This window comes from Choristoneura fumiferana, chromosome 29 (assembly GCF_025370935.1).
Source record: "Choristoneura fumiferana chromosome 29, NRCan_CFum_1, whole genome shotgun sequence".
Taxonomy (NCBI): Eukaryota; Metazoa; Arthropoda; class Insecta; order Lepidoptera; family Tortricidae; genus Choristoneura; species Choristoneura fumiferana.
Genome location: NC_133500.1, coordinates 964,826 through 991,182, shown reverse-complemented (window position 1 = coordinate 991,182; position 26,357 = coordinate 964,826). Strand labels below are relative to the sequence as shown.

The window sequence follows — 26,357 nt, the reverse complement described above, 5'->3', positions numbered from 1 at the left end:
TATATTTATGTATTGAAGTTTATGTATGACTCAGTTTATTTGTTATCGTTTCTGATTGGCTGTTAGCAGTATACTGATTTTTGCGCAAACGGCGCGAACGCACGCGCAAATGGCTGCAGCTCCAGTGCGCAGTCGTTTCTGTAAAGCAGATGTTGAAAGCGTTTGAAATTCCCTGGCTTTGATGTTCTGTATTACTTAGTTGCTTTTTGTTTTATGTCAAAGACATCACTGGTTGATCTGGCTTTGTACGATCCGTTTACATTCCCCAACGGGGGCTCATTTAATGTTCTTTTTCTCCCGACAGACGTGCAGGACGAACACATCTGATCGCCAGCAAGACAATCTTCTAAGACAGCAGAGTAAACAACTAGTTTTACACTTAATATAGAATCCTACTGCATAATACTGATTGTAGACGTTTTCTTTTGTATTTAAATAAGGAATTAAAGTGTTCTTACATAATTAGATACTTGTTTTAAGAGATTCCGAAAAGTAAATAATTAGGTGTATTAATTGTATGAGGTAAAGTGAATGTTTAGGCGCCGCCCGGATCATGCCGACAAATAAAATATAAAATATAACAGCACATTTTATGAAACTCGTATTAATACTTGACTTGATAGGTATCAATGAAGTTGTTAAAAGTTTATTGTATATTGATCGTTGCTCAGTATAGTTAAATAAAATGGATACATGAACCGAAAACAGATATTTTAAAATTAAATGTGATTGTTGATACCATTGCAATTAATAGATAAATAATTAAAGTGGTCAAAAGGGGTCGTTTGTGTCGTGAATTTTCTCTTCTACTGTATTCGACCTACTTTAAGCAAAGTTTTTGAAGGTAGCCGGCCACTTTTCGACTTTGGAGTAACTTTACATAACTAGGCTGTACTTCATTCCATGTAGCATTTGATAGTTTGACAAAAGCATGTTAGAAGTTTATGCAAATTGTTAACAATAATAGGTACCATGTGCTGCCCAATTACAAGCAAGGAAAACTAATCACCCCTCTGATCATGGCACTGTTCCTTCCCTCTCCTACACATGAACTCAACCAACATAAATCTAGACGGCCGATTTTGAAATCACGTTTGTGAAAATACAGTTCATAAATGGTAAAAAATAGTTTGCATATGATTTTGGATAACTACTCAATTTGCCATATCCTATTTATTATTATGAACTGATAGATACACTACACATGTAATGTTCAGCGAAGAAAAATAAATAGGCATATTCGGTTGAAAATTTAAATCATAGCGATATTTTAAAAATCTATATAAAACGCTTTTCTCTATGCAGTAAGTATGGCTTACTTGCTTCTCAAAGCTGATTATCAAAAGCTTTATGACATAAAAACTCTGTTATGTGTAAAGGTAGATTAAAAAGTACATCATATTTGAACTAAAGTAGACTACTCGGTTCACGACTTGATAGGTAACAAAAGGACTGACTAGAAATCGTTTCGTTATGACATGGATATAATATTAACTTCATATTTTTTTTTTTATTAAGTCTGAACAATTAAATTTTACTAGAGATATGAAATGTCCAGGTTTTGGAACGCCGCCGGAGCGCGGACAGTTTTATTTTCTGATATCTACGCCTACGCACCTACTCTTCATTTTCCCACATAATATTAACACAGATTTTCAACATTTTCAAGTAATTATTTTCACGCGGGTTTCAAAAATGGGTCCCTCAGTTGTTCTTAAATGTAAAACTAGTGAGTTTTTTGTGAAATTAGTCCAATGCTACGGTAGAATGAAGCATATATTGTACCTACTTGTACATCTTATAGACCATATCTCTCGGTTTTCTAATCTTCTATATAATCCACCGTGACTATTTACATTTTGGTCGATGCATGCAATTCAAATGTAACTAAACTGTTCTTATTTATTAGAACATATCATATTGTTAATGAAAAATTCTAAACGAAAATCACAATTCTTCAGTAGTACACACGTAACTCTGCAACCTGTTCTTGTATCCGAGTGAAAACATTTTGTGGCTCTACTCCAGTGATCTTCATGCCAAAGACTTATATAATAGGTACTTTACTATTTAGTTTAAAGAAAATTTGAAATTGTTTTTTGTGAGTTTGTAGATGTACGTTTGTATAGTTTTCGCATCTTCGTATGTAATAAGGATTCAGTGTAGTTTTAAAACAATTATCGCAGCACTGCCACTTATTAAGTACCTAATGGTTTAGGTTAACAATAAAAATTATAAATAGATCGTAATATACCCACTCATTATAAAATATAGCGCGTCTGCAGCATAACAGTCGTAGAGGAAATCTTTCCAAATACCAAAAACAATTTAAAATCTTTAATCGCTTAATTTAAATCCTTACAAGCTAAGTTTATCAATAACGGATCGTAATTATTCGTAAATATCCATCAACGATATTTTTTCAATATTCCTGGCTGCTGTACTTGGATATCATAGTAGAATGATTCTAGGTTTTCTTTTCTCGGGATTATCACACAAGTGCGACCCCGAGTGTGCGATATACGATTGTGCGACATATTTATTTAACGACAGTTCATTTCTGCGAAGTGATAGTGTGCGATGTATTACTGTTCGACAATACAAATGTACGACATTATCTATGTACGAAATTAAATTGTGCGAATTAATACTGTTCTACAATACAAATGTACGACAGTAACTATGTGCGAAGTTAAATTGTGCGCAAAAGAACTGCTACCAGAAAGGTGGGTTACCTTAGGTTAGAACCTCGACCATTGCACAAAAGGAACTGCTACCAGCAAAGTGGATTAGGTTACGTTAGAACTGTGACCCTTGCACAAAAGGAACAGCAGTTCTTTACCCATAGCATCGGCTAGCAACCCGAAAAGAGGGTTAGGTTATAACTGCGACCCTTGCACAAAAGGAACTGCTACCAAAAACCGGCCAAGAGCGTGTCGGACACGACCGAAATAGAGTTCCGTAACCATTACGAAAAAAATAAGTAATATTTTTCTAAGGATTGCGTATTTTGTACGAAATATTCCAAGTTTAGGTATATTTTATACCTTGGGCTGCTATTTACTCTTAAACAACTAATTATTCTCAAGAAAACTTAACTGCTATAGTTTTCCTTGTAAGTTTGATATACTCATTACTACCATCCTACATTTTTTCAAATTTTTTCATCCATCAGTTTAGATTTTAGAGGGGGGGGGACGCTCAATTTTAACGAAAATTTGCACTTTAAAGTTGAATATTTTGCAAACATATCACTGAATCGAAAAATCGTCTTAGCAACCCCCTAGTGGTTTTAGACCTATCCATGGATACCCCACACTACAAAATTGGATGACAAAAAAAATCAGCCCACTTTACGTCTATGGGAGGTACTATAATTTTTTTTTTTGTTCCTTTTAGTGTACCATTTTGTTACTATAATTTTTCATTTTTTAATATATATATATATATATATATATATATATATTAAAAAAATGCAAAATTATAGCTTTCTAGTATTGATAGTCCCTGAGCAAAGCCGCGGACGGATAGACAGACAGACAGACAGACATGGCGAAACTATAAGGGTTCCGTTTTTGCCATTTTGGCTACGGAACCCTAAAAAGGGGTTAAGTTACGCTGGAACTGCGACCCTTGGACAAAAGGAACTGCTACCAAAAAAGGGGGTTAGGTTAGGTTGGAACACTGCGACCCTTGCACAAAAGGAACTGCTACCAAAAAGGTAGCTTATGTTATAACTGAGATCCTCATTGTTGCACAGCCGTGCATCGCTTGATCATACTTCGCACGTACGATGCCTCAGACAAATGGAATGTCCCACAACCGTGCATTGCTTGATCATACTTCGCACTCAAAATGGTTCTGATACTCGTAAATAGCAATATGCATTTGTCGAACATTCATTTAATTAAGGTGTAGACTGTTCTGCTGGAAACTGCTCACTTTATCTGGATATGTCATACCGCTCGCGTGTTCCGACATCGTTTGAGCATTCTTCCTCACTCACAAAAGGCTCGCATGCAATCGACATGTACATATGACAGCATAGACTGTAACAAAGTATATTTGAAACAGCTAGACTTCTAAAAATTCACAAACGTTTGGCCTTTAATTAAATCTACTCACGCCATTTATTCGTTGACAAAAATATGTACAGCCCGTGTTGAACGGCGGCGGTTTATTAGAGGTCTGGCCACTTCACATAACATGATATGATGTATATTTATGAAATGGCTGTGAGCAAACTGTAGATTTAATTTGCTGGAGTTCCCCTGACAGAGTGACAATACCAGCCAAATTGAATAGTGGATAAATGCCGTGCAGGAACATCATCGCAACTACTGAAAAACTAATACTGACTATGAAATAAAAGCTTACGAATTGTAAATAAATTGATTTGTTTTTATTTTGAAACGACGTTTTAAAAAACCGCCAAGAGCGTGTCGGACACGCCTAGGATATGGTTCCGTATCCAATACGAAATAATCAAGTAATATTTTTTAAAGAATTTCGTAGTGTGTACGGAATCTTCCAAGTTTAGGTATGTTTTATGCCTTAGGCTGCTATTTACTCTTAAACTACTAATAATTCCCAAGCAGTCTAAGCCGCTGTAATTTTCTTGTAAATGTAATATATTATCTACCATTCTAATTTTTTTTGAATTTTTCCTCCCAACAGTAGATTTTAGAGGGGGGGACGCTCAATTTTAATGAAAATTTACACTTTAAAGTTGAATATTTTGCAAACACATAACTGAATAGAAATATCGTCTTAACAACCCCCAATAGTTAAAAGACTTATCCAACGATACGCCACAATAAAGTGTTAGTCGAGAAAAAAAATCACCCCACTTTATGTCTATGGCAGGTACCCTAAAAAATTTTTTTTTGCTTATTTTTATTTTACCACTTTAACGGCGTGACTGACATGTATATTAATACGAAATTACAGCTTTCTAGTACTAACGGTCTCTGAGCTTAGCCGCGGACAGACGGACAGATATCGCGAAACTATAAGGGTTCCTAGTGGAGTATGAAACCCTAAAAAGGAGGAGATTCTCAGTACGTCGAAATATTTTTATACACGTTTCCCGATCCCATTGTAATCAGGTCAGGTCAGTTGCAGTGATCTAGTTATTTTTACCATAACTAGTGCAAGTCAGTTCTGTCTGATACACAACTTTGTTAAGGGCAAAAAGTACCTAAATAATTGAAGAAACAAATCAACTCCGTTCTATCGATCGGTTTTACATATAGGTATTACGTACGGTTGATAGGAGAAAAAATACTTCGATATAACCGCAGATACAAATAGAATATGATGAATTGTTTTTAATTTTTTTGACTGTGTAAGTATGCGAGTATCTGCTGCATCCTTTACCCTCACTCGAACTAACTATAATTCATAGTAATTATTTTATCCATATGGAAGGGGCTCAATGAAAAAATAATAACCTCTTTGCTAAATAACACAATAGACAATTATTTTTACGTTACTCCATGGGCCGCAACTCAGACTTATCTTAATAAATACTCTATTTCCTTTGCTCACATTGCCAATCTATTAGTGTTAACTCATTCATAAGCACCTAATAAACAATTGCTCGTGTGAGCGTGCTAAACTAAAAAGGATGAGGCGAGGTGGGAGTTGGAGAACGAGCGAAGGTCGAGTGTTTTGTATTCGAACCCATTATTACACAAAAGAAACGTGTAACCTCTTTGAAAGGTTGTCCCCGAATTTCTTTTTGGCATAAATTCAAATTACGGGCTGTATTTATTCTTGTAACTGTGAAGGGAACGCTTGATCCACTGAGCTTAGAAGGGAGTGCCGAAATTAAATTACACTGAGAGTCTCCTGTTTATGTTACAGCTGATAGTTCGTCCGTTGGCTGACAATTTAAATGAAAATTGAATAATAACTCTGAACAAATGTAAAAAGCGTTCAAATTCCGTAACTTTCACGGCTAAGGGTGAATTTTGAGTTCCGTCCGAGCGTTTGAAAATTCCACTAAAAAAAGAAATAATACTGCATGGATAATGTAGGCACAAAAGAAGAGTTCTCCTCTCCTCTCTCTCAGTTCAGCTAGTAAGCTGAAAGCTCAAGCGGTGAAACTCACAAATCGCCCTCCTAAACCCAATTTATTACAGGTCTAGATACTCATAATCTGTTTGTACTGTACTTGTTGCCAGCCCGCTGCACCTCTGCGTTCTTTCAATAGAAAATCGCGTCGTTTATTTATGCCATTCAGTAGTTCAAGTTTTATGGATGAAATCAATAACCGACTGTGTTTTTAACTAGGTATATTTAGACCTGTGTTTTAAAATCCTAAGATGTTAAAATAAACTTAATTTGGAGGAATAATTTTAGAATTGGTTATGAAATAATGCACTACGTGCCTAACTCGTATTATTATTGTTCGGGTTGTATGAAGATTTGTGTTAGTTATTTGTTTGTTTCTTCTTAATATACCTATGTCTACTGCCTATATACTTAACTTGTGAATGTGATTATTTTTAAAATAATTCACTAAGTATAACAGATCTTAAATCACTTATAATTTGACCCTACGTTTAAGCGTGTCGATACAAGTTGACCCTACGTTTACTCTGTACATTGTTTCATGCATACGCAAAATATTATCTTCTGTTTTCAAGCGACTACTTTCAGGAAATTAAAGATTTAGTTATGTTATCTTTAACTTTCTCCGTAATGTGAAAAATGAATATTTAGTCTCATTTATATTATTAACAAGATAATGAACTTATTTTAAAAAAATCTTTTCAATTTGCCAATTACCTACAGCACGGTAACTATATATCGTTTATACAGCGTGTTGTCGGCCTCTTTCCCTTTGCTCAACGACCTTGGATTAATTACCGTTATATTATAAATCATGCAAATTTAAATCTTGTTAAATAATTCCTTACCTTGATTGTTAATACAATATTTTAGACAGTTGTCGGTAATTTTAATCTAAATTGTAAAGCGCTTTACTCAGTATTTACATACTGTTACAGAACTTGTTATCGCCAGGAATCTCGAACTGTAACGGTCGTGCTCGTACCGAAATTACTTTAATTACCTTCGAAATTAATTTAAGCCAACTGTCGATGAAATATGATAACATGCCATCTACTGAAGCATAAAGTAAGCTTTATGATCTCAGTCCATTGTTTTTACCGTAATTATACAGCGAGGCACTATTTTGTCTCACACGGAGCTTGCTTTATGCTTAGTAGACAAAGCACTTTGTAAAAATAAGATTAGTTAATTCGTTTTAAAACTTCACGTTAGCGTTTAACAAAGATTTGACTGCATAGAATTAAAAAAGTTACGTTAAGTTATCGTCACTTTATATTGTTGTCTCAATCGTTGTACATATTGTTTTACTATAGAGATTACGTATGTATAATATTTGTTAATATTCTAAATTTTATTACCTCTTGAAGTACTTTCGATCTAATTTTGTAATCCCATCGATGAAGACGAGTTATTGTTGTTGTGTCATCTCCACGGATGGGATATACTTATTTCTTTAGAGTACTAGAAAGTTAGTAAAACGTCTTTATTAGGCTTCGTAAATTGGTCAGCTTTACTTTCCTGTGATCTGTACCTCTGGTTGGATTGACTTCTCACCGAATACCTAGTCATCACTGTGTAAATAAAGAATCATCGAATGATCTGAATGTAACACTGGCTTTTATTTTCACTAAATTAGGCTAGGATCCTTGCCGTTGCTAAAGAACCCGTATTTATACGATCAACGTAATTCTGCCTTTTGATGTTATAAATTCTCATTTAATTAATATCTTACTGTAATTGCGTTGGTGTGTTACGTTTTCAAATGATATTCTCTCGTTTATTGCGGCTTTCGTGGTACGTGAAAACAGCGATGACAATAACCTTGCTTCAAACAAAATTATTTTGATATAACAACTGATGTGTCCCAGTACTTCTGCGACCAAGAGGCGCACCCGCAGGAGCAATTATCAGGTTCCTATATCACCATGTCGAATAACGGTCTAGTAAAAGCTGGAGGTAGTAGTTAATTAAGCTCCTTTTAACGACAAGTCTCCATATTAAATAACAGCGAATTTCCTGACCTTTTTCAGCATAAAATTTGTAGGAAAATGTCGTCGCGTCTGGCAAATGAACTCTTGGGAGCGTTTTCTAAGAAGTCGTTAATTACACGAAGGTTTCTAGTGCACTTTTCTCGAATACACACTTTTTCTTATCCAGTTCTAACTTTTTTTAGAGCCGTTGACAAGGTTGTTTACACTCCACGAGCAATTTAGGATAAACTTTCACGAAGTAAACTCAGCGAGTGAATAAGTGCAATAAGTAGTTAGTGAAGTGAAGAATTGCACAGGGTGCCGGTCACTCGAGAATACTTTCAAAGAGTAATTTTGTTTAAAAACTAAAATATAGTTTATTTTATTTACAATACCTAGGCGACCGAGTTTTGACGTTGGAGTTTTTTTCGTTACGCGTACCAAAATAGTGTTTTATGAAAAAGATACGTATTTAAATAAGTAAGCTTTAAAAGTAAATTAAAAAACTAACTCTTAAGTAGACGTAAAGTTTACAAATCCAATACTACTCGTATCTGGCTAAACCGCCACGCTTACCAAATCAATATCAAATTAACCGATATGATTGCATTTGAAATTTACACTAAAAACCATTAAGTATGTATACCCGAAACACGCGTTTTTCCTGAGATAGAAATTAGCTATATCGATAGTTCGCCCGAGAAAGCCCCCATAACAAATCCGTCGAAATCGCCAGAACAGTTTCCGAGATCTCCGTTATAAATAAATAATACAGAAGAATTGCTTGCTTAAAGATATAAAAAAAGATATTGTTATACGGCAAACCTACGCGGTGCGCAACTGGCCGTTTACAGAAGAAAAAATATACTTAATAATTCCAAATTATTGATTCTCTTTTGTTTTCATGTCAATCGGTCTACTATTTGGCAAGTCGAGGCTTACGCCGTAAGCTGAAATTTGGTTACGTTAAGAATAAATATTATTCACTCGGTAAAAGCTAACTATTTCACCGAGCTACTTTCAGCTTACACCGAGATAAAAGGGCTGCCACGCCACTATTGCAGGTATATAGGTAATGTGAATATGTTTTTTACTTTCTTGTTTATATTTTATATCTAAAACCTAATTTAAGTCTCGGTTAGTTTTCTTTTGCTAGCCTATATTCGAATTCAATGGAATCAAGCAATCTGGTAAACAAATGTGGTGACTGACATTGACACTTGACTGACGACTGGCTGACTGACTGACTGGCGTTGGCTCTAGTGATGTGAATGCTCTTAAAGATACTTCAATCAGCAGTAAATAATTATTTAGAATTTATTCATATTTCATTATTTAATGTTTTCCCTAAGTTTTACAATCCTAACTTAAAACATTACGTTTTTCTAATACGAATTTCCACCAACCTTATAGCCCTTAGGGCTTAAATTTTTAAAAATGGCGAATCACGTATTCTCTTAGTTCTGTTAAATTCAAGAGCCATTCACAATGTTTCCATGTCCCTTTTAATTTTAAATGTTTAATAACATTTTCACGAAGTTTTAGAATTATATCTTCAAATATACCTAACGTTTTTTCCATACAAACTTTCACGCCTCTTTATACCCCTTTAAGGGTAGAATTTTTAAAAACGGTGTAACATGTATCTTTTGACGAATATTTTTCCCAAGTTTATAATGGAGTACTTAAATATTCTAGAATTGAAAGGGTCAGTCAAAATATATATTAATTCAGAAGAGACATTTTTTAATTTACATAAGACAGAGAAATGAGAGTAGACACAGGAAAGTAATTTTTACAAATGATTTTTTGGTCCAAAAATGGACTCCACAGTAAATATTATGATATTAGTAAACAGAAAAAATATATGAAATCTACATAATATGTAGGTACTATAATACCATTTTATCGTTCAATTAGAAACCTATATAAACGTTCATTAAATAGTATTACTTAACACAAATAATTAATATCTACGAATAAATAATAATATGCATTGTTTGAGTTAATTTAAAATTTCGGTTCTTTTATCTTTTCATTGTACTCGTAGTGTCTACCCTTGTGTCTGATATCCTGTCAATCGTTCAAAGGTTAACTGGAAGAGATCCCTTTAGGATAAGTTCGCCTTTGTACATCTTATTATCATGTGTTCTGTTATTTTTCATGTTTTTTACGTGCCATAATTATCGTAGGTAAGGTTGGTTCAATCAAATAATTAATTTTGTAGGTACAGCACAAAATTTTCAGAGAGTAGACAGACTTCGGTAAGGAATAAGTTATCATGTCAATTTGACAAATATAACGAACGGATTTTCGTCTTCCAATTTAATTCTTTAAAATAAACATATTTACACAATTATTTAATGATACAGTGATTGTTAAACAGTGTGGGTTCATTGAGATGTGAATATCATCGGGATTGGCGTTCAAATGTAAGTAACCACGGAGTAATCGTGAAAAATTGCTCTGTTTACACGATTGTTTAATTCCAGTCAGTCAGTAATATTTCAGTTATATATATATTATACTGACTGAGACAATATTATGTACCTACGTATATATTTCATTGTATTACGTAGCCGATCACAGCATAATCGCTACGATTTCCATATTGTTATGTAGATACAGATATCTACTAAATATAGCAGTATAGGAAAAAACAGAGCAAAATGTCTGAATCAATCCTGGCTTATTAAAAAAAAACAAATTTATGTGTTTGTTTGTACTAGTTACACTTACCTACATTATAAACTATCAAAAGTAAGTCTCTAACTATCCATGAATTACGTTTTCCGTGATAATCACTCATGTTCCAAATCATTCTAACTTAAGAGTCCGCAGCAAGTAGCGCTCAACTCCGCGTTGAGATCACGCGCTAACGCTTTAAAATGTTGTTGTTTCACCTAGAGTAAGACAGGGCGCTAGAAAGAAAGCAAGAGCGCGCTAGCGGGAAGGCGGAGCTAGAGACATGTCACAGTAACAATATTGCAGTAAAATATCTTCATACAATGGTGAAATTATTGCAGTATCTAAGTAGAATATAACAGTAGAACATCTCCAGACCAAGATTATAATATATACAGCGCGGGAGGGCAGCTACCGGCTAGGATATTATTTGGCGTTCCAAAAACGTAAATGTACATTACACTACACATTACGCTGTAAAACTTTTTTACTGCCCATGGTGAGTACACAATTTTACGTCTTCACCTTGCCAGAAAGTGGGTTTTACCATACGCATAGCGGGCGGTAAAACTCACATTATGGCCAGGTGTGGCGTAATAGTACATTATGTCTTAAGGGCGGTTAATAAGAAATTACGAACGAGAGTATTAGAAGCTCAAAGTCAAAGACTGAGGACTAGGTCGATGTTCATAATTATAGTACCGCCCGTGCGACTTACAATGTTTTCATCACATTTGCGAGTAAAATTGTATATGTGTAAAAGAAAAATATTATTGTTACAAAAATTGCCGATACCGCTGGTGCAGTTCTTGGCAGCGCCAGCTACCAGCCGCCCTCCGCCTCCCGCAGCATGTGCCTGACATGCGTGCACGAGGTCCTCCTGCTAGTCGTGCAGAACCTGCGCGCGCAGCAGTATTAGTACGCGCAACAACTCATAACGCCAAAAAAAGGCCCTTAGGTTTTATTAAGGACTGCAACCAAGTTAGCCTGCAGCTTACGACACTGTTTACGAGCAAGTGTGATGAAATAGTATATTGTACAACAAAAGCATAAAACGAGCAATTTTACCCGAGACGTTCATATAGCCACCCGAGCCACGGCGAGGGTGGATAGAAACGTCGAGGGGAAAATGGGCTCAATGCTAGAGTTTTACACTCTGCTTTTCACTTCGCTTGCGAAGAAATGAAATAGCAATAGTAAAAATAAATGTTCACTTATTTTGTACCTTTTATTTTTCATGCTTTACTATATTAGTTTTATTGATTTATTTTCATCGATTTGATTGATTTTTAGGTGTAAAAAAATAAAAAAATATGTAGAAACTCTTTTGTTTGTGGTTTCACACCTTGATTGCCTTGACCTTAGACGAAGATTCTACTTTATGCACTAGAGCATAAAAAGTTATTGTATGTTGCCTAGATGCAGCATGAACACGCACTTTACGAGCATGAGAAGTGAAATAGTCGATTGTACAACAAGAGCATAAAACGAGCCATTTTACGACGTTTACGATTTTAAGACGTTCGTTCCGGTACGGCGAGGGTGGATAGACACGTCGAGGGAAAAATGGGTTTAATGCTCGAGTTTTACACTGCTTTTTACTTCGATTAATTCGAGGAAATAGCAACAGTGGAAACAATGGTTCACTTACTATGTTTCTTTTATTTTTCATGAATTACTATATACATAATTCTATTTTTTTATTTTATTGATTTATTTTGATTGATTTGGTTAATTTTTAGTTTTATATAAATAAATAAAAAAGTTAAAAACTTTCTGTTTGTGGCTGGTTGACACCTGATTAGCTTGGTCTTAGACAAAGATTTTATTTTATGCACTAGAGCATAAAAAGTCATTTTATGTCGCTTAATCTCAGCATAAAAACGAACTTTACGAGCATGAGAAGTGAAAAGTATAATATCTATAGACTACAACATCAACTTGATTGGACACATTGAAGATTGGGTGTATTGAATAAAATAAAAAAAGTCATACAATATTGTGTTTTATTTTTTAATACATACAAGTATGAAAATTCGCTTATTTTTAAGAACTCTCTCGTATCGGTAACTTTCTAGGTAGACGCGGATCTATAATTTCAGGTAGTATGCATTCCATGTAAAATTTTCTCAATTTATTTAATATGCTCTCCCAGAATCCTGTATCCTTTTCGATTTTTTCGAATAATATGCCTTTTGGAGTCCACACCACGAAGATACAGTATCTTTTTTTTGTAATATTTAACTGACCTTGTACTTGATAAAAGTAGTTGTGATTTTGCTTCAGTTTTATTTTCTGAGGATCACTTTCGTCCAACACACAGAAAGTAATTTTTTTCTTTAAAATAGCTTCTGTTGGCGTCATATTTGCCGCCGAAGCTGGGCATTTGATCTCCACAATTGTTTCTTCGTCTATGACTCCGTCGGGACTCGCGCCTAAATACTGGTGTTCCTCGAGGATGTATAACCCACAAGGTGATACTTGCACTCCTAGTGCAGCTTCAGTCTCTTTTAAAGCGATGGGCTCATTCTCATTGCCGTATCTAGTAGCATCGCTACCTTTAAAATTGCTATATAAGAGTGTTTTTATAATATTTTTACACGACGTGGCAGCTCTTCTCTTACATATTTGACCAAACACTGACGCAGTAAGGCGTATTTTTCGTTGTTTGATCCATTCAGGGTTCGTTGCCTGCCCAACGGTATCTTTTTGGATATTTTCAAGTTCTATTTTACTTTTTGAAAAGTCTGCTAAGAGTGCTTGTTTTCTTTTTTCGTAGTGCTCAACTTCCATATCTGGTTCTTTTTCGATATCACCGTAATGTTCATCGGGTCCTGCGATACGTTTTCTTCGTTTTGATTTTTTGTCTTGGCTTGATTTTCTTTTCGCCTTTTCTGCCTGCCTCTTCTCATACTTCTGCGTGTAAGTCCCCAGTTCTTCATTTTTTGTTAATACTTTACTCATGGTTGCTACAAGACTCCCGGTGTTTCTTTTTGTAGCAGCTGCGTAGCAACGGGACTCATAAGATCCACGAAGGGAGTAATTTATTCGTTTGCCTCCTATAAATTTTGCGATTAGTGCATTAAACTGCTCAACAATATTGTTTGTTTGCCCCATAAGGAGACTTTCGGCATTGTTTAAAATAGGACTTATAGCGGTGTATATGTCATACCACAAGCCACAATCTTTCATTTGGCCTATGAAGTTTTCTTCGCCTGGTTTCGGGCCATTACAAAAATATGTTTTGCAGTTGGCATGCTCACCAAAAACGTGGCAAGGCCCGTTTCGTAGGTCTTTTTTTAATTCATTTACTTTCTCAGTAAAAGTTTTCCCTTCCATTTTCGAAGAAAAGTCTATTGCTCCTTTAATTGCCTTTCGTAGTCGCAATATGTTATCATTTAGGCATTTCCTCATGATAATAGGGACAGGTCCTTGTTTATTTTCAGTTTTTTTTGTCAAATTTCTCAATTTAGTGCAATAATTTCGTAATAAATGATTACTGCATTCTATTTTGTGTATAGCAGTGGAGTGGCCATATGGCAATGCTTCGTTTAAAGCACTCATGACACTGCTATCGCCATCACCAATAAGTTTGGTGTATTTCAAGCCATGCATATTTATGCTGCATTTAAAACCTTCTACTACACCGTCGGCTTCCATTGCTGTGGAGCTACCAGACCAGTTTTTAAAACATTTATGTTTCTTGACCTCAATCTTTTTATTACTTGCAACAGCGCATACAGAGCAATAAGAATTCCGTATTCCTAAAAAGAGAACCTTTTTAGTTTCATACCCAATAATGCACGCTACCCCGGATAATGAATTATAATTGCTGGTACGATATGATCTTTTTCCCCACGATGCGTCCGCTACTACTGTGATGTAGGGAACGCCATCAGCGTCTACGTTTCCTTTTTCAATTGCCATTTGTTTTTCTTCGAGTCCTGCCTCAAACATGCTCTTCAAAGAGATATCTTTTAAAACATCCCCAAGCAACAAATTCTCTTTCCCAAATGTTTTCTCCGCTATACATGGCATATCTAAATGAGCGCAAAGCTCATCTAATTGGGAAAAGCCACTACCCGAACATACGACTGCTTGAACAACATTTTTATTAATTTTAGACTCTAGTTTTTCATTATTAAATGCTTCTTTTTTGCCACACATTTTGCATTTGAAAAGAAAAGTTGACTGGAATCCGATTCTCGACTCCTTCACAAAATCCATATCTTTAAAGCTGCAATTAAATGGACTATGATCCACAGCCTTCATTTGTTCAAATAAATATTGAACATTGAAAATTCGTCGACCTGTCATTTTACGTACGACTTCCTCATTGCTATCATGATCAAGTTCAATTTGTAATGATGGTGTCGAGGACGGAGTACTCGGACTCAAATTTCTGAAAGGAAAAAAAAGTTACGTTATATTTATACCATGCAAGGTTAAATCAGAGTATACGGTGAAATAAAAATATTTGATACTGCATTATGAGGCGTACACTACTACAGAAAACTTCTAACGCCGGTGACGCTATGCAAAAAATACGTTTCGATTTTCGGTGCCATATTGTGCGCGCGACTACATTTTTAATACAAGCTTTTTGCTGACTGTACTTGCATTTTCATCCAAACTACTTTTCCGTACCAAATGTGGAAGAAGTGGGTCAAATTCAACTCGCAAGATTTTACCTGCACATACATTCATAGGTACATACATTGCAACTATTGCAAGGTAAAAGCTTGTAAAAATAATAATAAAAACACCAACCTGCTAAAATTTTGAAATTGAGGCGGAGGATCGGTATTGTTATCACTATCAGACTGCTCACTGGCATGCTCTCCGGTGCCAAGCGTACTGCACATGTAAAAAATACATACATAGTGAAATGACGTCAGTCGCCATTAGTCAAAGTAATAACAGAGACTACCAGAGGTAATACTTCGTTCGTAATACCTTACTTATCGCCCTTAATGAACAATGGGATATTATAGTGCTATGACCTGTATAAGTGAAATAACAGAAGTGCGGTGTACATCGATCAAGATAATAAACTGAAATCATCTTTAATAGCCGTGTCAATATAGGTACGAGTAGGTACTAGTCTCAGTGCAGTTGCAGTCAAGAGCGAAAATAAAACTACAAGTGAAAAACGTAAGTAGCTGTGAAATAAGTTTTTGGTAAAAAAAAAATCTGTTCAAGCTTTTTTTTTTGCTGACTGTACTTTTTGTCGACTTTACTAGCATTGTTACCTATTAAACTACATCATACGAAATTTCAAGTCGATGCCATTAACCGTTGAAGAATTCCGTCCTGCGGAGACGATCCTGGCCGGACTACCAGGATGTCAGCTACCAGATTATTGTATTGTCACGCAATTCACATAAGTATACCAAATTTCAAGTCAATTCGACCACTGAAACTGAGTCAAATTCAACTCGCAGGATTTGAGCCTCACATACATACATACGAGTACATAGGTACATACATTGCAAGTTAAATAAAAGATTGTAAACTAGTAAAAATAATAATAAAAACACTAACCTGCTTAAATTTAGAGGTTGAGGTGGAGGATCGGTATTGTTATCACTATCAGACTGCTCACTGGCATGCTCTCCGGTGCCAAGCGTACTGCACATGTGAAAAATACATACATGGTGAAATGACGTCAGTCGCCATTAGTCAAAGTAATAACAGAGACTACCAGAGGTAATACTTCGTTCGTAATACCTTACTTACCGCCCTAATACACAATGTGCTATTACAGTGCTATGACCTGTATAAGTGAAATAACAAGTTTGTGTGGTGTACCTACGTCGTACAAAAATAATAAATAAAGGTACGAGTACGAAAATTCATTTTTAATACAAGCTTTTTTGCTGACTGTACTTTTTGTCGACTTTACTAGCATTGTTACCCAAACTACATTTATTTTGTACCTATACCAAAAACAAGTCGATAACATTGTAACAGTTGAAGAGTTCCGTCCTTCGGAGACGATTCTGGCCGGACTACCAGGATGTCAGCTACCAGATTATTGTATTGTCACGCAATTTACATAATTATGCAAAATTTCAAGTCAATCCGACTGCTAGAAGTTGGTCGAATGCAAGATTTGATTACAGACAAATATCGGGACAGGTGAAACTAAATAAAAGCTTGTAATAGAGGACAAGGAAGAAAAATCTTACGCTACTGTCCTAGTTATAACTTACCTATTAGGATTAATGTTTTCTTTTTTATGACGAGCCGGTCCTTTTTTTTCCTACGAGCCGATAACCATAATCTTGTCTTCGATGATCTTTTCACTTCTGGAAACAAGAACATTAATAATTATTTTTTATGGAGCGCCATAGTTCGCATAGGTACTCTTTTCTCTTTTCTAGTAAAACCATAATTATTTTTTGTCCAAATCATCGTTTGTCAGTATGCGAGCCGATATATGGACCCATTTTTTATAAGTACTTGGTAATATTGACTAAAATGCATCTAGGTAGGTACTTACCCTGTTTATCCATTTTTGTAACATAAAAATGCAAAGTCCATATAAGAAAGCCAAGGTCGTCGAACAGTATGTGCACACACACCACCAGTATCACCAAGAAATATCAAATCCGTTATCAGTCCAAGTCGTAAGTAGTTAGATCGCGTTTATGATACGAAGAGAATTCACCAAAATAATATTACGTAACTCTCGCGCACAGCTGACGAGTCACTACTAACGAGCGACGCACGCACACGCAGGGCCAGCGTAAACCAAGGACAAAGGGCGGCGCGTACCGCCCTCCCCCGTACCGTTCCCCCGCGCTAGAGTGATTCGCTGCAGATTCGCATAAAAAATGTATAGTTTTTTTACTGATTTTCGTAGTTTCGTTCTCATTTGAAAACCACAAAATCATTTCGGAAAAATGCTTTTTCTTATGAAACTACATAGTTTAGTCGATGCCGGAAATAGGTTTTGACTTCAATCTGAACTATATTTTGGCCGTAGTATTTAACCGAACTGCACAGGGTTTTTGGCTCTTAAAATGCAAAACTTGTACTCGTTCTATTTTCTTTGTAATACCATTTCAAGAGTCATAAACTAATTTCAGGCCTAGATATGCCTTATCTCATTGTATTTACAAAAAATCATGATGATGCTACTTGTTATTTTAAAATAAGGACGTAACTACGATTTGTATGGAGAATCAAGCTTGCTGCGGACTCTTAATAGACGAAACTATAATTATTTACCGTCGTCGCTCAAAAAACTAACAGCGTGACTTCTAAGTAAGTATAGTGTAGGTATTTTTTATAATCAAAAACATTAAAAGTCATCGCCTTTTGCTTTCATCACGTTTCACCCGGACCAAATTTACTAACTAAGCTCGTAAGTCTTGATTTTTTTTCCCTACATAGGTAGTTTTTAACAGACCGAGCCAAGATTCAGTTTTTGAGTTTCGAAATTATTTCAATTGAAATTGACATTTTATTGAAAAAATTGTACTCCACTCGACACTTGCACTACATTCGGCAGTTATTCTTACAATAAAATTGATTTGTACTTTATATAGTACGCGAGGACTTACGAGGCTAAACAATTCAACTTATGCAAGATAAGATGACAGAGGTAAGTAAACATTTTTTACTTTCGTTTTAAATGAAAGTTATATACGAGTAGATCTTGACCGGCTATGGGCAGCTTAATTGTATTTTGATATCAGAAGGACATCAGTGAAACACTAATTAAATAAATATAATAATCGTCAAATTTTAAATTCTCGGTCTCGAAATCGATATTTTTTCTGGTAAACTTTATGAACGCTATTTTTTGGGTAAATTTTGCTGACGTATTGATTTGAGATACGAGATTTTTTCAAAATAGTCATGATATGTAAACACTTTTGTTGCCAAAACGGAATTCTTAGAGGATCACTTTGCTGTCCGTCTGTATTCCGTCCGTTCGTCGGTCAAGACCTTATTTCTCAGAAACGCGTGAAGGAATCAAGCTAAAATTAATGTTAAATACTCAGATCTGCGCTACCCCTTGGAGCAGTCAAAAATTAAACTTAAAAAATAGGTGTTTTCATACACTAGAGAATCAAAACCTATAGTTATAGTTGTCCTAGAAACTTGAAATTTGGTATGAAGATAGCTTTGAAAGCACAACCAGTAAAAGAAGTCTGCGAACCGTAAATTAAATATTATAATTATTATTTGGCAAATGAACCACGAACTATGTCGATGTATAGGGACAAGTTTTCCAAAGGCAAAGTTAAGTTGGTCCCTCAATACAGTTTCTCTTTGCGTTAGATCAAAGCACTTCACCTTTAAAAACACTAATAATCTAGGTAATTATACAACTTGAAGAATGATTTTCGGAGGCCATTTATAACAAACAAAAACGAGATTTTTTTCAAGACTGTCCAAGAATAGAACTGTTAGGTAAGTTTGTATGGAATCCTGTGCGTGTGTCCAGCTTTCAGTTGACCGGTTTTTCCCTATAAATATTCCACTATAGGGGTCTATAGAATTATTAGAAATTCTAGTACTGCAGAAAGTTTAAGAAACACTACATTACACAAGGGTCAACACCGCTACCGATGTCTATCGATATCTAAATATATATTTTTTTCTACAGAATAGGATTGCAGAAAACCCACGACTTTTGGCTTCATATTCAAGCAGTATTAGGGTGACATATCTATGGGCCAACTGGTCGGTCACCTACAAAGTTTAATGTACCAGAATAACACATAAGGGTAATTTCATACTGGAAAATTGCACGGCTCCCGAGGGGTAAGCGTATAAGTAATACCACGCGTAAAAAGTCGTGAACAATGAGCTGGTGATTCCGTGATATTTTTTATATTTCCAGTTGTGTTTGCTGGGATTTTAGTAACCTTTCACAGGCGTATAATAAGAAAGATAAGACGGTATTTTTGATCTTCTGACGGTTTACTTAGTTCTCTCTTGAAAAATGTATTTTCCGCTTTGTCAGGTAAGTACTCGTATTGGGTAGGCATTGAACGAGCCAAAATTAATTCACCCGACTGCATAACTTTAAGAAAGAACAAATTTAAACTTGTTCGTTTATAACATTACATATTATTATATTCCCTTGTCCTCTGCCATCTCGATGAAGTAAGTTGTCCCGTTGTACGTTCACTGCGGTCGAATTGATCACATGCACATCTAGCCCGCGGTGCGGCGAAAAAATTACTTGACATACCGCTGGTGCGGGATAAGTTTAAACAGGTTATCAGTTGAGCATGAGGGAGACAGTTACTGTTTTGGAATTACCTCTTTCAAAGTAGTCAGTCCCTATAAAAAAACACCATCGGAACCTTATAGCCGGAGCCCTATTCCGACTGAAAGGGAAAAAATAACGTCTGGTGCGGTATAGGATCTTAGTGACCCGATGCCCAATGACCCGTTAACCGCACTAGATTATTGGCTATTTTATCTAATGCAGTGCCCGTGATCAGAACAAAAGATAGTTTTCTCCGTGAATGTTTGCAAAATTAACCGAAAACAAACGCTATGACTTGTTTTTATTCGGGAGTGAGTGAAAATGAAGCGATCCAAATAAAAACTGTTAATGTCTTGTAGTGAAAATGTCTGGTACTGCTCTACTTAATAAAACAAATGCCTGGATAGTTTACAATCATCAGCAAAAAATTTCAAAAAAATCCGGAATAAAAACTATCCTACGAGTAGGTATGTCCACCCAGGACTCAAGCTATCTGTTTTTGCACATACCAAACTGAAAAAATATAAATATAACAGTAGTTTAGTTTTTCGTAATGAGATAAGCCAAGTAGATAATAGACTTCCTTTAATACTCACTATGTGTCCGGTGCAGCTATCTTATACAATTTTAGAGGTGCTGTTGACTCCCGTACTCCTTTAATGGCATCTTGCAAGTCCCTCAGTTCCTTGTCCACACTCTGATATTCAGCATGACCATTGCATTTAGAAAATATGTCTAAAAACATTTACGTTTAGAAAATATATGTACCAATATTGATTTTTAAATTAAGTTTTGAATAGATAGATACTTTATACTAACCATTTGAAGTAACTTTTTCTTCTGAATTTATATTCATGCCTTCATCAAGATCATCTTCATCTTCCTGGAAAGGAAAATTTAATTTTTGCTCAAGTGACTTTCATTTTGCGTGCTTTTTCAGCTAGGGTGAAACTATTTTTATCCATTAGTGTCCTTGCAACTCAACAAAATAATGGGTATGTACAGTTGCAAACAGGGATTGTTGAACCACTTGCTGAACAATCTCGGTTCACAATGGGATATACCTATCATTGCACAGCTCTGTCAAGACAACTTTGTGTGTCCTTTGTACATAAGGGGTAATGTTACAGACTGACATTGACTTAAATCCAAAAGGGTTATGGTTGTAAAGTATTTTGAAATAATTGAATATTTACTCACGGAATCTTTTTTTTTATTGTCACTGTTAATATCTATGTGGAACCAAGTCTGCAAAATCTGGATTAATAGGATGTGGCTATTTTTCGCTAAGTATGCCTTTAACATGTTTAGTGCACTAGGTGACAGGTATATGTCATATTTACATGATCTGAAATGTTAAATATAAATGATTACTAACCACATATTAAAACTGCTAAACATTGCAAAGGAATATTTCTTCCTCAACAAATAGCAAGCATTAACAAATAACTTAAACAGCATACAAAAATTTTATAACAAAAAATGGCGACTACAAAAAAACAATGAAAATAATTTTCTACCAGTCTGAAGTCGGTGCCTCAGCACGAGCCAGAAGGAGTGCTATAGTCGCCTACCTCACCTACGCACTACGTATTGGGCTTCAATCACTCCTGCTGGCTCGTGCTGAGGCACCGACTTCAGACTGGTAGAAAATTATTTTCATCGTTTTTTGTAGCCAGTTCAATTTTTATATATTTTTATTATAAAATTTTTTTTTGATAAAATTAATCAATAAGTTAAAAGTCAAGATATCTTAAGAGCGTTTATACCTGCTGAGCTGGCAATGTTGCATTTTTGTTAGTTTTTCTCGAGTATTTCATAAAAATTGAATGAAAATTAAAAATGTTTTCTGATAAAACACTTCTTAATATATAAGATAATGTATCTACTCCAATAATTTTTTGTGATAGACTTTTATATTCCTTAAAAACACAACATTATTAATTTTCATTTAATTTTTATGGAATAATCAAGAAAAACTAACAAAAATGCAACGTTGCCAGCTCAGGAGGTATAAACCAGTATAAACATTCTTAATTCAATTTAGGCTACAACAAGTACATGATAATATGAATGTCAAAAAAACGTCTCAGAAACCTGTCAGAAAAATCTCTGTTGAGAAGAATCCGGCAAGAAAATGAACAAGGTATTTTCTCAAGCAGATTTCTTTTGCACTGTCTTGCTAATTTAAACAAGACAGTGCAAAAGTTTTCAGTTTTCACTTTACTTTGGCCTCATCTCTACTTTACATCAGGTGAGACCGGGGTCAATCAGTTTTATGTAAAAAACAGTATCAAATCAATGTGGTGATCCCTTTACATAAATAGTTCAAAATTTATATTTTTACAGCCAAGTAAAAATCAATAATTATAAGAATAACTGCCAAATGTAGTTATGGTGTGGAGTACAAGTTTTACAGTGAAACAATAACTTTTAATTGAATGAAATAATTTACAAAATAATAATACTGAGAGTACTCATCTAGGTTTATAGAACCATGTAAATATTTAAAAAAAAACAGGACTTATGATGATCATGATATTTAGTTACCTGAATGCTGCAATGGATGGCCTTGTTTCTACTTCCTGCAGTGTGTATATTGATCCAATATCATCCAGTAGCTGGTTCATGAAGTCTTTTTCAGGAGTCTCATTATCAATTGTGCCGTTTTGTAAAGAGTTAAACAGTTGTTCAAGACTATTTGGTCTATACAGTGCTGATGGCAGGTTTCCATCAATAGGTTGGTGGTATGATAGATCTTTTTGAGGAAGTGAGACTGAGTGTCTCTTCAAAAACATTTGGGCTGCACTGCCATGGCCACCTCGGAGCATTTCCAGATACATGTGGCAGAGTAAGGGTGTCAATAACCCGAAGAGTTCATTTTTTACATTTTCAACTTTTATTTCCTTTATGAAGTTGAGCAACCTATAGTTAAAAAAAAAAACAAAAAAGTGATTTTACTATAAAACAATAAGGTAATATTGTGAGTCAAGGAGTCATTCATCTCGGGACAGGGTTGGACTAAAGCAAAGGAGGTCCCGACTACATAGGTTAGGCTAGGTTAGTGTTAAAGTTATATGGGCCCCCTTTGCTTTAGGCGGACCCGGGACAGGCCTCTCAGAATAAAAGGGTTTAGGCCGTAGTTCCCATGTGGGTCCAGTGAGTATTATATGATTTAATGCTTTGTAAACAAACATGGTAGAAGTTTTACGAGCTTTACCTGGTGTATTGTACATCATAATGTCCTGGGTCGTTGTTGATGCAAGAAAACAATATCGAGTTGGCGCGACTTGCTTCGCACTGAACTATCGTAGATACGGCCATTTGTTCAACACTTTGGCTAATTGAATTGTTGTTGTTAAAAATGTCAGTATCCTGAAATTCAAAGCAAATAATGTGTTCTATACGATGTTCACAATTTTAGTCCCCGAAATGAATGTCAAACACAAAGAAGAGCTCCGAAAAGCTTCAAATATTTTTTCTAACTACCTGCTTTTAAAAGGCATTAACCGAGAACTTACAGGGTAGTTACGGCGCTCTAAATAAGATGTAACAGCTGCTTTTACCGCATCATTTCTCGTTTTTTTCATTAACGACATTATTTTCGAATCAAATGAATTTTCGCTGAAATAAATAAATAAACAACACGCAACACGTCAGTCAAACGTCAAGGAGACCACAGAGTAGGTAGAGTAAAATAAATAAAATAACAGACTACTAGAGAGAGATACTACATACGTATAACAAAATAAATAAAATAAAATATAGTAAATTAGCACAGATTAAAAAAATATAAGTTTATCTTGCATAAAATCTGTATTGGAATAGATAGACATAAACCTAAACCTATGGACCGGAAATACCTACAAAATACGTGTGCATACCTAAACATGTCGCATAAAATGGCGCTCAAGGGTTTTGCGTGATATCGATTTCGAAACCAAAATATTTGATATCGATATTCGAATTATCAGCGGCTAATACTTTGAGCAGCAACATAATGGTATCAATATTTTGTGTTTCTTTTTGGAAAAATAAGTTTGATATTTTGGTATTGCTTATTATTATTTAATTAATTGTGAAATAGTTGAGAACATTTATATAGGTTTCAGTTGTCTTTTATTGTATTTTATTATTTTTGACATTTTATGATTTATTATATATATATATATATATAGTCCTGTTTGAAATTCACTTTGTTCATAATTATTTTAACATTATTATTACATAGGTAATTTTTATTTCCAGAACAATACAGGTCCAAATTTAACTGCATATAATTACAAGAAGACTAGTAATATAACATTTGTTTAGAAATCATAAGGGGTAGAGATATCTCGAAAATTTTAAGTAGTTACTGAAATATTGATGAAAAGAAAAAAAATATTATGTGCGACTAGTTATTGGAAAAATAATCGAAAAAAAAAATAATTGAGGTTGTAGCTAGTGTTATTCACATAATTCACAATACAGAGCAGTAAAACACATAAAGGGCGGAAAGATTGTTCGTTCGTCTGCCCGCGCCAAAAGCCAACTAACTCCACTGACATCTCTCCCGAGCTGTCAAAACTATCAAAACGGCGCGCATGCAGGCGACCAGCGGTTGTAGACCCGCGGCTCAGTCAGTTATGCAGCGAGCCGGGGGTCTTCCTCGATTAGCTCTAGGCGGGAGCTTCGTAACGTCAGTGTCACACGCTATAAGGTTTATTAATTACTTTGCACTTTGCAATGTCTATTAACAGGAGATTTTTTAGCATGGCCACAATAATCACAAGAAAATATTTTATTGCGAGTTTAAACCATATTAAGCCTACTGATAACTAATACGACACAAGTGGAAAAACATGTAACCGAACGTGCAAAAGAAAGCTAGGCTTGTTTCAGAGACTTGCACGAATTAAGTAGCGCGTGATTACCTTGTGCTGACTAAATTAAGCAACAACGTTTTAAATGCCCTTTATTCGTAAAAAATTAAAATAATACAAGATTTTTTTAATTTACATTTATCATCAACTCTCTCATGTTACAAATATCGAATATAGCGAATCTAATGTCTAAAGTTCTTTTGAACTGCGACTCTTCATAATGCAACAAACAGATGTCCAGTTTCTCATGCCGTGGATTTATTATCTGCGCCTGCGTAGTTCTACTTCCGCACTAATACATCATTTTCAGGGAATCTGTAAAATTAGAACAGCCATCAGTCAAAAACCATGGACGAAATGTACAGTTATTTCAGTTCTACTTATGTCGATATTCAGCACAACACTAAAGAAGATTGTCAATTTTACCAAATTAAATGGAACTAAAAATACAACATTAAATGGCAAAAAAATCTGCAGCATATCTTTGATGGAAATGATAAAAGCGTAAGAAAATTAATTATTATTATGTAAATATTACCATGAAACTTGCTCGTTTGCCATCCAGTCGAATAAAAAAAAATGAAATGGCACTATTTGATGGAATAACGGCAACTATTATAAAGAGTCAAAACCGCTTGATTTCTCGTTTTCCAAAAAGAACACTGTTCTATAGAACACAAAGTCATATTGCGTTTGCATCACTTGATGTTCACAACACGAAACCAAACTTAAAATTATTTTTATAACACTGAAAATCACCAAAAACTCCGTATATAGTATGTTTACTTGACAGCTCACGCTCACATACTACAACAAAGCGTCTGTCGCATAAGATGGCGGATGGCAAGATGGAACGTCACTCACTTGCTCGTAATGACAAACCATTGGCGAGTTAGAATAAATAAATATGTCATGCCATCTTTGTTTTCATTTCATAGGCCGACCCGACACACCTTAGAAACAAAGAGATATTACGTGTTTTTTTATTTCTACATCGATTTTACACATAATTTGCATAACAAAATGTATCTATAGTAGAATAGCGCCTCTATGTATTTACTTCCTCTGAGGTATTGGTCTTTGTAAAGTTGGCTAAATGTATCTCTTACTACTTTTGTCAGAGATATAGCTTTATTACCCGACTGATTTTTCGTTACGTTCTAACGCCTCTACTCTATAAATGTTCAATTGTTTTTAAGTTATCTGCATGCATTGATGTTTTCGATGTTTTGCGTTTGCGGCGTGCGAGCGGGATTTTTTCTTGCACGGCATTCGTTTTTCTGCGTATCGCGCGTGGTGATAATACCTTAGTAATATTGAAGTCTTTCCTTTATGGGCAATAAATCTAAACTCTAAAAGCCGCCATGGATGAAAAAGTAAAAAAGTTTTGTCCGAATTGCAGCCAGCTTTACCGTTTATCATGTAAGTGAATTTAATTTAAACTTTTGAGATAAGTAGGTAGGTCACATAGATATAATTATACGCTTTGCATATTTAATCTATTCGTTCTTAGTGCCTACG

The 26,357-nt window shown here is 35.0% G+C and overlaps 2 protein-coding genes and 1 pseudogene across 3 annotated transcripts in view; 2 read left to right on the top strand and 1 right to left on the bottom strand.

The window, feature by feature from the left end:
- LOC141444281 (U-megalopygitoxin(8)-Mo12-like) overlaps nt 1-26,357 on the top strand; it is a 241,785-nt gene that overhangs the window by 133,661 nt on the left and 81,767 nt on the right. The window lies entirely within an intron of this gene.
- On the bottom strand, nt 20,424-23,707 carry LOC141444049 (TAF5-like RNA polymerase II p300/CBP-associated factor-associated factor 65 kDa subunit 5L). The gene is made up of 7 exons (XM_074109486.1): nt 23,493-23,707; nt 23,192-23,346; nt 22,522-22,896; nt 21,172-21,319; nt 20,791-20,854; nt 20,568-20,706; nt 20,424-20,484 (listed from the first exon to the last, which is right to left on the bottom strand). Exons 1-7 carry the CDS (start codon nt 23,568-23,570, stop codon nt 20,424-20,426), a joined length of 1,020 nt encoding a protein of 339 aa, XP_073965587.1. The 5' UTR covers nt 23,571-23,707.
- The window catches only part of LOC141444048 (uncharacterized), a 34,832-nt pseudogene continuing 34,414 nt past the window's right edge, over nt 25,940-26,357 (top strand).

Excerpts from the sequence above, each read along its gene's own strand:
- LOC141444049 (XM_074109486.1), bottom strand. The coding sequence starts at position 23,570 with ATGTCGTTAATGAAAAAAACGAGAAATGATGCGGTAAAAGCAGCTGTT. Across the intron at positions 22,897-23,191 it reads TATGATGTACAATACACCAG|GTTGCTCAACTTCATAAAGG; the intron begins GTAAAGCTCGTA and ends TTTTAACTATAG. Across the intron at positions 21,320-22,521 it reads CCATCCATTGCAGCATTCAG|ATCATGTAAATATGACATAT; the intron begins GTAACTAAATAT and ends TTAACATTTCAG.